Below are 11,015 nucleotides of genomic sequence, written 5' to 3' on the forward strand. Positions count from 1 at the left end.
CTGAGAATAATGTCTCTAACACCAATGGCCAGGGGTGGGGGGGGGGGAGGGGACATGGAAGTGATGGATTTGCTAGGTCTTTTTTTTTTTTTACAAACATTTCTAAAGATTTATTTTTATGAATATATAATTGAGTGTACAGGAACCCAAGGAATTAGGAAGGGAATCAGATTCCCTGGAACTAGAGTTATGTGTGGTTGTGAGCCACCACATGGGTGCTGGGAACTGAACCTGGGTCTTCTGCGAGAGCAGTAAGTGCTTTTAACAACTAGGCCATTTCTCCAGCCCCTCTGGTTTGCTTTTCGGGGATGAAGATGGAACCTGTGGTCAGCAAGCACTGTACCACCTAGCGACACCTCTAGCCTACTTACTGAGGCCTGAATGTCTCCTTCAAATTTGTATTGAAAGGCAATTCCAAGTGCAATAGTTGTTCCGAGGCAGGGGGATGTGTGTGGGGCTCTTGGACACACTGTTATCATAAGACTGGGTTTGTTACAAAAACAAACCTGGTCCCCCTCTTTACCTCTCTGCGCCCTGGTCAGTATACTATGTCAGGATATGGCACAGAGATCTTGCCAGATGTCAATCCCTTTCTCTTGGACGTTGACATCGCCAGAATCATAAATCAACTGACTGCTTACAACTTAGCCTGTGGTATGTCTGGGTTTTATCACACAGACATATTAAGACAGCACTTTTGGCTGATGGAGAAACACCTGAATCTCTCAACTTTTCTTGGTAAGCTTGGAATGTATCCTCCTGGGCCAAATACTGAGATTGGAGAGACCGTCACTGTGAGTAGGGACACATGCTATCACGCTATGACGGGTGACACAAGGAGAGTTTAATAACAGGTGATCTACAGGGATGTGGGGGTATGAAAAGCAGAGTTTCTTCCAGATCCAGAGCTCATGACAGGAGGACACAGTATCATCCCCTTCCGGTCCCCAACCTAGGACCTAGGAGGAAGAGAGGTGTCAGGCGACCATTGCCATCTCCTTCCACTCCATGAAGCATTATGCTATGTCCACTAAACCCTAACCCTCCCTAATGCAACAACAATGCAGCCTGTCCCTAAGAGGCCGTGTCTTCGTGGAGCAGGGTAAGGGCTACAGTCCAGAGGAGAGCCCACCAAGATCCTCTGTGGAAATTCTAAAGCACCACAGGGGAAAGCTAACAACAGCAGACACACTGGCTGGGCCAGTAGATAAGAAACGCAAATGAGCCTTGGCCTATCTGGACTGAGGAAACTGCATGTTTTGCTAAGTATGGGAAGTCCTGGCATGGTCCACAGGGAGGGACCAGGGCAGATGACTGGGCAGGTGGCCCATCAGTGTGCACAGTCCAAGGACGCTCTGGAGAACCAGCCTGGGAGCATATAGAACCAGCCTGGGAGCACACAGGGAGGGACCCATGACTCCAGCTGTATATGTAGGGGAGGATGGCCTTGTCAGGCATAGGTGGGAGAGGAGATCCTCAGTCCCATGAAGTCTGGACGCCCCAGTGTGGGGGAATTCGAGGGTGGGGAGGTGGGAGTTGGGGGGTGGGTGAGGACACATCCTCATAGAAGCAGAAGGAAGGGGTCTAGGATAGGGGGTTCCTGGGCGGGGAGAAATGGAGTAAGGGGATAACATCGGAAATGTAAATAAAATATCCAAAAAAACCAAAACCAAAACCAAAAACCAAAAAAACCAAAGAACACTCTGGAGAAACAAGCCAACATGGGGGTTTGCACACAGGGCGGGCTGGGAAAGGAATTTTTATCAACTGTTAACCGTGTTCACTTCAAAGAGTACCACCAACTTCAGGGCAGAAGTATTTTCATTTTTATGCTCTACCACCACCTTGTTTAATACCAAACATTAAATCCTTTAAAGAGATGTTTTATATACTTTTTAGAATAAAAGGCCTGGAGCCAAGTGTGAGCTTTGTGTCTGTAACCCCGGCACTTAGGAGATGGAGGCAGGGGGCTGGTGCGAGCTCAAGTCCAGCCTAGTATGCATGGTGACACACTGTTTCAAATGGGGTGGCCAGTGGGGAGGGAGAGGCTCACTGAACTAAGGCTAAGGAACGTTGCTATCGAACAGGAAGATAGGTCGGTGCTCTCGGACGGTTGGCCACTGCTGAGTCAATGAACAGTCATGGAGAGGTGTGGTATACCAGGCACTTAGAAAAGGGCATGGACCAACATGGCTGCCTACAGATGTTTACCATCCTGAGAGGTAGGCGCTGCTGGGTATGGTGGTACATTTCTCTAATTCCAGTATTTGGAATGGAGGGTAAATAAAACCCAGCGTAAGCCTCAGCTACATAGAGAGTTGGAAGCCGGCATGAACTACAGGAGACCCTGTCTTGGGGGTACAGCAGCTAAGAATGCTGAGTGTGCCCACCCTCTTATGGCAGGAGAAAGACAGGGGTGTGTGGGTCTGGACCCAGAGCTATAGGAATACGGTGGCGGGTCAGGGGTAACCCTGGACTCATGTAGGATGCGGTGTCCCTGCTGATGTGCGGAAAGGGATTAGGCATGCTAGATTCTGGATGTCCCAAGTCCTCCAGAGATATGTGGCCCAATGCCTAAGTCCCATGAGACACACAGGCCAGTTGGACAGACACATGGTAGGCTAGCAGGGATGGGCATAGGTGAAAACACAGGACAGTATCAGGCTCAGGGAATGTGGAATGAGTTGCCAGAGGGACACCATGCATTGTCATCTCTCTGGATGGTCACAGTGACTCCTCTCGTGAGGATCCAAAGGTCACCCATGCAATCGCCATCCCTCAGGATGGTCACAGTGATGAGCCAAAGGTCTACCTTCTCACCCACTAATACTCAGGGCAGAACCATTGGGAATCTCAGAGATGGGGGCGGGACTCTGCCAGGGGGCCAAATGGACTTTGTCCATTGTGTTTAACAGTGGATGGAGCCCCAGAGTCCTGGGAGAGCTAGGTCTGAGGCTGAAGGCCTAGGACTCAATGTCTTCTTGATGAGAGAGAGCTCTGTGTGGCGTGGCAGGTTAGTTTCACTCGCCTATTCCAGCAAGTCCCGGTGTTTGGAACATGTTGATGAGGGTTCAGAGATCCCTGAGGATCTGTAGGAAAGGGCTCCGCAGCTATTGGTATGATTGGGTAAGGGATGTGGGCTAGCCCTGAGGTGTCCCGAGTTTGCAGTCTTGAAGCCTTTTAAGAAGACAGTGAGCATCTGAAGACCCTATAGAGAAGGCTCACCCTGGTGCCCATCAACCAGCCGGGCAGTATGGGTCTTCATCAGCCACTGGCTAAAGAGAAATGGCTGGGCTCTGAAGAGACAGGGCTTCTCCAGCTTGAAGGTCTATCCTCTGTAGATCTTGGGCTCCATGTCACCCTGTACATACAACGGGTGTAGATGGCTCTGATTCTGGCCTCAGTTAACAGCAGCCCAGGCCAGGGGGCCTCTTGCTCTCCTGGGTCTTGGGTACCTCTATTCCTGCAAAGACAGACAAAGATGTCATCGACCGTGCATCCGACAGCTGACATTAGGTAAGGACTATTCCACCCTGATACCTGGAACCCTCAGCTTGGTCCCCTGGGCCTGTCCTCTGAGGCCTAGATAACCTGGTGTGGGAAAGACCCAGGGGACACTCAGGATTGTGGCATTCAGGTAAGCTGGAGGCAAGGCACATCTGAAGAACAGGAACTTAAGCCTGGCCCCAAAGGAGCCTGTGTGGAGAGAAGGGGGGCCGGGGCAGGTGCCTGAGTTGGTAGGTGAAGGTCATAGAAGCTGTAGGCCCAAGATACGGCTAAACAGCCCAAAGGTCCCACAAAGACAGCAAAAGTGGCAAATTAAGGATGGTGGGTGTGGCCCTCTGGTCCCTATCCTGCTCTTCAGCCCCACCCAGCCCTCCCTGTACGCACGTATTAGGTCTCCATCTCCATCTCCGACCTGGGACTGGCTGCTGGGCCTCTTCTCTAGGTCCTGAAGTACAGACTGTTCAAAGGCTAGGGCGGCAACACGGCTGAAGAATGCCTTCACGTTCTCTCCTGGGGGCCCACAAGATGGCTATGACTCAAGTTGCCCTCAGATGCATTATGGACTAAGGCCGGCGGCCATCATGCTTCCAGAGAACCCCTGGTAGTCACAGCTACGAGTCCACCCATGACCAATCAGCCCACAGAGTTCTGGGTGGCAACCTGGCTTCCCAGTGGGTTCTGGCCCCCACCCCTACCCTGCTACCCTACCCTTACCCCAGGCTACTGCCTTAAAGCTCTGAGCCTTCCTTTCTTAGCACCCGCCCTCTCGATCAGTTGCTCCTTGACCCTTGTATGACTCTGGGTGCCACCCACATGCTGTCGGCCCTTTCATGGAATCTGTGTATACCCTCCCCCCCAGGTCTCAGCAGCCAACACGACCGTTGCCCGTGTGTAACTACTGATCTGTGGAAGTGTGCAGCAGCACCCTACTTGCCCCACCGTGGGATCTCAGTGAACCTGCTGTTCCTGTGGTCAAGGAGGGGTGGGTGCTCTAGTGTAGACAGTGGGGGAGGAACAGCAGAGGGCTCCAGGCACCGGCACTTTCAGCTATTTGTGGTGGACTGGTGGTGCCACCTCTAGCTTCAATTCATACCCAGCCCATGGCTGGATGCACGCTGTCTCTGCACCTGAGGCGAGGACTACTGGCCCCATTTCCGAGTTCCTACAGCCTTGTAGGAATCTCCCATGTGCCAGGCTCTGTGTGCCTTTCACTTGGTCTCCTGGAGCTTGGATTTCCAGCTTTGCCTTTTGTACTCCCGCACCCAGCAACCTTTCGGTAATAGATGCATGTGGGGTACGCTACTCACCCGTCTTGGCCGACACAGACCAGTACTCTGCCTGCATCTCATTGGCCAGATGCACAGCCTCTGCTTCGGCTTGCTCGCATGCTGCCCCTGACTGGAAGAAACAGCCCTCCTTGCAGGGGGGTTCCTAGGGTGGCCTCCTCTCCTTACCCCTGCTTTTCACTTCACCCCAAGCAAGTGGGTTGTGGTGGGGTATCCCAGGGCAGGGATGCTGCTTGCCCAGAGCTGACACTGTATGCTCCCCCAGAGAAGTGAGCAATCCCTGCCTCTTGGGGGAGAACCCTCTTCAGTCCCATAACCCATAGTCTTGAAAGTCCAACACAAGGCATGAGGGGAATCATTCAGTGCCCTTCAAGTGGGCTGCAAACATGGGAATTTTCTGGATAGCCAGTCAGAGTTGGGCCTCCAGTTTCGTTCTGCTTACCAGGAGATCCTTCTTGGTCCCCACGAGGAAGATAAAGCAAGAGCCTGCCTCATTCTCCCTCAGGACATCCTCCAGCCACTGCCTGGAATGCACAGAGTGGAGACAAGAGGCTTGTGCTTAGCCAGGAGGAACAGGAAAGGTGCCCTGACCTATGCTGACCTAGTGGGATGCTGGTGCTGGAGTCAGGGACCCTCAGTGGGACCAGAAGGAGCTGGAAATACTAAGGCACCTGTTTGGGAGAGGTTTCAATAAGACACCCAGAGAGAAGGCACACATCCAATAAGACTCTTATTGTGAGACCTAGGTGACTCCTGTTGTTATCCGTTGGAAAAACCTTTCCTGTCTCGTTTATACGGCCTGGAGGACTCTGATGTGAATGGCCCAGGCAAACAGAAGGAGGAGGGGCTTTGGTCCATTAGGTGGATTATTGCTGGCAGATGATGGCCCTCTGAAATTGGTTATGTTGCCCACAACTCTGCCCAATACACAGAGTGAAAAATTTCTGTCGGGGAGGACTAGGTAGAAAATTATCAGGGACCAATGTAAAAGGGAACGGAGGGGCCCTTGTGCAAAATTAAGATTTCCAATATGGTGGCAATAGGATATGAAAGCCAACTGCGGCCTGTCAGCTTAAGCCCCCCAGCAGTGAGTGAGGATACGTCTTCAGAGATGAGTGGGGAACTGGCTAGTAAGTATCCGGCATTCTGGGTACAGCCTGGAGACTGGGGTTTGGGAACCCTTCCAGGTAGCTTCGTGAGGGGTTACTTGCCTGGTATGCTCCAGAGTCTGCACATCGGTGAGGTCAAAGGCTGTGATGATCACTGGACACACAGGGAAAGCCAACAGCCAATCAGCAACAGGTGTGCTGGGGGGAAAGGCTCCCCTAGGTAACTTCCAAGATCATGAGGAACTACTGGGGTGGGCCCACTGTGAAGACTGGGGAGGAGTCACCCTGGGGTCGCCCATTGGACCTACCCTTCCAACCAGACCCCTCCAAACCCTCCAGATCTGTACCTAGCAGCCTAGCTGGGGGAGAGGGGGTGTAACAGAGAAAGTTCGGAAACATTAGACTCTAGCAAGAGATCCTCTGCAACTTGAGGCCCAGTGGGCTTGGTGAGGGCTGTGACTGTGGACAGCCTGCTTCCTTGTCTGTACATCAGTGAGAATACCCCTGGCTGTCAGGAGGGATACTGTTTTGAAAAGCTGTTAGTCGAGGGCCTGACCCTGGGTAGACTTTTCACTGAGGATGGGGATTTGTAACAACCAGTTAACGGAAACCGCTTCTGTAGAGCAACGTGGGCAGGGGCCTGTGAGGTATCTCTGTGGCCGGCTCTCTCATCACACAGTCTACCCTGGGTTCCCAAGGGGAAGGCCACAGCAGGATGGTCCAGGCAGAGGTCTGCTCTCTGCTGCCCTACTATGAGTAAGAGCAGGCTGGACAAAGGCCTCCTTTGTGCTTTGGCTGACCATAATTGTACCGGTGGCAGGCATGGTGAGTAGTTTATGAAGGCGTGCCAGGCACCTCACACTCCAGGGAAGCAGAGGCCCCTCAGGAAGAAAGGTTAGGAGGGGTGATGGCTAGAAGAAGCCACAGTGTACTCCGACATGCTGGAGGCTCCGCCCCACGACTCATTTCCTGTTCCCCCTTCTTTAAGCTGGGATGAAACCGCAGTGATTCTTACACCAAGAAGACAGAACCATGACTATACTGTGAGCCTGATTTGGGATGGCTGTCCACCTCCTACTAGTTTCTATCTCTGTCTCCTTCCTGGGGACTTCGCATTGCCATCTCTGCTGACTTTGGGCCCTGCTCGGCCCCCAGCTGCCCCTGGCTACATTGGCAGTAGGCACTGAAGCACCTATACAGGACCTGCCAATCCTGCTGGGCCCACCTGTCGCCGCTCTCTGGCGAAGACAGGAAAAGCCTCTGTTCATTGTCACCTGGAAATATGAAGTCATCTGTCTTTTTCTGGGACCCTTAAACAAGAATGCTCTTTTCTGAGCTGTAAACTGGGGCCTACGGCAGCCTGCGCCTAACACTTCAGATACTCCCTAAGGGCGCAACTTTCTTAAGACAGCCAGGTTCTAGAGTCCTGGGTGGCTTCTTCATTGCTAAGTGCTGGCTGCAGGGCTCTCCAAGTGACTCCTGGAGGACAGAGGAGTAGGGTTTGTGCAGGTGACATAGGTTGAGATCTCCGGCGTCATTCGCTGCTCACCCTGGGCACCGCGGTAGTAGGCAGATGCGATACACTTGAACTTCTCCTGCCCGGCTGTGTCCCAGCTGCGAGGGGAATAGGGGGAGACAGGAAGACAGTGGGGGCGGGTTAGGCAGTCACTGTGTTCTAAGGCAATGGCAACAGTGAGACCACGGGAAGGCCTCAGGACCTACACCAACATGCCAGCCACAGGTGAACAACAGCAAGTGCCTGGTTGTCCCAGTTGTCCCCGCCTCCAGCTCCCGCCAAACCCTCCTAGGTCCTTTCCTCTGATCGGATTGCAGCGCCAGTAGGGGAGAAGGTGTAACGTTGCAAATTGCTTTCTTGTAGCTCAGTCCTTCCTGACTGTGACATTATAAGGACCGTATGTTCTATAGCAGGACAATGCTGGGGTTCCAGGACAGGCCCTCAGCGTACTTGCGACTGGGGTGGGGAACGGGGCTAACAGGGACACACAGGCCACATCCCTTGGCCAACAGACTAGTTAGCTCTGGCTTTCTGAAACAATTTGTTGAGAAGGGAATAGAGGCTGAGCCGTGGATCCCTGGGAAAGGAATGGAGTAACAGATTGATCGTGTCTGCCATAGCATAAGATGGAAGAGGGGAGGTGACAGCCGGGAACTGCCTGGATGGGCTTACGATGGGTTGTCAATCTGTAGGGAGGTCCCTGAGACCCAGTCTACAAATGGTCACCTTTTAAAGTCAACAGATGGGCTGGAGAGATGTCTCAGTGGTTAGGAGCACTGACTGCTCTTCTAGAGGTCCTGAGTTCAATTCCCAGCAACCACATGGTGGCTCACAACCATCTGTAATGGGATCCGATGCCCTCTTCTGGCACGCAGGTGTATGTGCAGATACTTGTCCATCAAATCTGCTGCCCTCTTCTGGTGTCTCTGAAGACACCTACTTATATACATCAAGTAAATAAATAAATCTTTAAAAAAAAAGTCAACAGATGAACATTTTGTTTTTCTCAGTGAACTAGAAAGATAACCCAAAGATAGGATGTCTGTGATCTGAGTCTATTTCTCTGAAATTCAGCACAGTGAAGGCTTCTGGGCTTACTCTTTCATCAATTCATTCCTTTTTCCCCAATGTCTGAAGAAGCCACTCGATGGGGAGTGGTGAGTGGGCACAAGTAAGCCAAGATGGTTGGCTGGCAATGGCCTTATAAGAGCCTACGAGTCTGGGGCAAGGCAGTGCCCATTTTATATAGATACTGCCTGGACACAGTAGAAGCCCGGTTGCTCTGTATAGCTCCATCTGGCTGCTCCCTCTGGACCAGACCTTCGCTCCTTTCAGCTTCTCAGAAGTCTCAGTCACGAAGCCCTGGGTTTTCATAGCATCTTTTACTCTGAACTGACTCTGTGCTCACCCCTGGACAGGATGTGTTATCCTCTGGCCCCAGGGCTACACTAGGTCACTGTCTCTGTGGAGATGGGAACGGACACAGGAGCTGTGGACTCAGCCTAGGCAGGACACAGAGGAATAAAGACCAAAGCCAGATTGTAAGGCAGGGAAGGGGACTAAGAGAAAGGCTTGGTGAACACCACCGTAGGCAAGAAGAGCACAGAGATTGCCAAATAAGACTGCAGGGAGGCTGGGCGGTGGTGGCGCATGCCTTTAATCCCAGCACTTGGGAGGCAGAGGCAGGCGGATTTCTGAGTTCGAGGCCAGCCTGGTCTACAGAGTGAGTTCCAGGACAGCCAGAGCTACACAGAGAAATCCTGTCTCGAAAAAAGAAAAAAAAAAAAAAACTGCAGGGAGGAGGGAGGGGCCTCACCTGAGAGCACAGGGGTCTGGGAGCTGGGTAGGACAGCAAGATCCTCTGGGGAATGGGGAGAATGAGGTGTAAAGCATAGAGCACTTTCACCAAGGTAAAAGGTGAACCCTGGGAAGGTCTTGCACTGACTGAGGGAGTGTGAACGGGGCGGGATGTGGGGCAGAAAGTAGTGCACCATTGAGAGACAGCCAAAGGCACGAGGTTATTAGAGAAGGCAGACTAAGGGGGGGAAGGATGAGATGGACAGATGGACACATATACAGAGGGAAGTTGTAGGGGGACGGAGAGCTGGACAAGGGCAGGGTTAGGCCTCCAGCAGAGCCCTATTCACCCAACGCTGGTTCATAGGGACTGACTTTGCCCTATTTTATAGGGGAAAATAGAGGCTCAGAGCTCAGGAAAAAGAAATAACCAACCAAAAACTGTCAGAGGCTTGCACCAGTCTGCTGCTTGTGGGATCACAGGTGGTCCAGCTGGGGAGGAAGGCTGAACCTCAGGAAGATGCTTTTGGGGTGGAGAATGGAGAAGATCATTCCCAGATCTCATGACCAACACCAAGCAACTGTGAGGACGCAAAGAGAATCTAGGGACCCATAGACCATGAAGCCTAGCTTCTTATAACCACGCAGAACCGGGCTTGACCAGACATATCCTTGCTGAGCACTCACGGGGCACAGAGGGAAGAGATCCAGCTGAGAGCTTTCCCTAATGGGGAGCTCTCCAAACCACCATAGCGGAGACTTACATCTGGAGGCTGTAGGGAACCCCTGCGATCTCAAAGCGCTCGATTTCAAAGTCTACGCCGATGGTGGCCTTGTAATCACGGTCGAAAACATTCTTGCACAACCTGCGGGAGATGAGATGAGGAAATCAGCAGAGGTCCCTGCACAGAAATGCGTAGAGCCGCTCGCAAGAGTGAACATCTCTAGGAAACATGATTCCCCACTAGGGAATGCTCATATGATGCCGGCTTGGTGTGGTGGTGGTGCGTGCCTTTGATCCCAGCGCCAGGGAAGCAGAGGCAGGTAGATCTCTGTGATTCTGAGGTGGGCCTGGTCTACATAGGGAGTTCCAGGGGCTAACAGATGCTAGCCTGTCTCAAAAACAGCAAGGAAAGCAACGGTGCGCCGAGGCCATGAATACACAATGCACCGAGGCCATGAATACACAGTGCGTTTATCAGATTTCCATCACCCGTAACACACTCTGGAGACCACGGCGACCCATGAGGAGAAGGTGGTCTGGGCCCGTAGTTTTAGAAGCCAGGGATATTCTTTCGATCGGTGATATGCTGTCACCATGATGTAGCAAGAGAGCATCTCTCATGGCCAAGAAGCCAAAGAAGGGAATGGGGGTGGCTTACTGTTCCCTTCCTGTGTACACCCCAATGACCGAACGACCCGCCTGCAAGGTGCAAAGTCAGTCCCTCTGTGAAAGTGCTCTACCTCTTAAACGTTCTGCCACCCTACAGGAAGTTCCATGGGCTGGAGACTACAAGCCTCTGACATTTGAGAAATTCTTATCCAAACCTTAGCAACAGGGCAGCCAATGGCAGTGATGTGGGGGAGGGGAAGCTGCATCCACTCAAAAAGTAAACAGCCCCATACTGCAAATAGTGAGAGGAAAGGAGGATTCCTTCCCAGGGAGGACCGCGCTGGAAGCGTGGGGACCAGTGTGATGAATGCTAAGTATCTAAGGTGCTTCACCATCTGTCTGTCAGTCACCATACTGGTGTGTGTGTGTGTGTGTGTGTGTGTGTGTGTGTGTGTGTGTGTGTGTGT

General features: G+C 52.3%; 1 protein-coding gene across 3 annotated transcripts in view; it reads right to left on the reverse strand.

Annotated features, from left to right (window-relative positions):
* Positions 1 to 1,867: 1,867 nt before the first annotated feature.
* Rab36 (RAB36, member RAS oncogene family) overlaps positions 1,868 to 11,015 on the reverse strand; it is a 15,173-nt gene continuing 6,025 nt past the window's right edge. Inside the window, exons 5-11 of one of the 3 annotated variants that reach the window (XM_028773942.1) lie at positions 9,980 to 10,081; positions 7,452 to 7,516; positions 6,005 to 6,056; positions 5,236 to 5,317; positions 4,815 to 4,905; positions 3,892 to 4,017; positions 1,868 to 3,463 (exon numbers count right to left, since the gene is read on the reverse strand). In XM_028773942.1, coding sequence (XP_028629775.1) covers positions 3,405 to 3,463; positions 3,892 to 4,017; positions 4,815 to 4,905; positions 5,236 to 5,317; positions 6,005 to 6,056; positions 7,452 to 7,516; positions 9,980 to 10,081 — 577 coding nt within the window. In that variant the 3' untranslated portion in view covers positions 1,868 to 3,404. Of the gene's footprint in view, positions 3,464 to 3,871; positions 4,018 to 4,814; positions 4,906 to 5,235; positions 5,318 to 6,000; positions 6,057 to 7,451; positions 7,517 to 9,979; positions 10,082 to 11,015 lie in introns of all 3 variants that reach the window. The other 2 variants (XM_028773943.1, XM_028773944.1) reach the window with 2 other exon arrangements.

The sequence above is a fragment of the Grammomys surdaster genome, unplaced genomic scaffold (assembly GCF_004785775.1).
Source record: "Grammomys surdaster isolate TR1022 unplaced genomic scaffold, NIH_TR_1.0 237, whole genome shotgun sequence".
NCBI classification, from domain to species: domain Eukaryota; kingdom Metazoa; phylum Chordata; class Mammalia; order Rodentia; family Muridae; genus Grammomys; species Grammomys surdaster.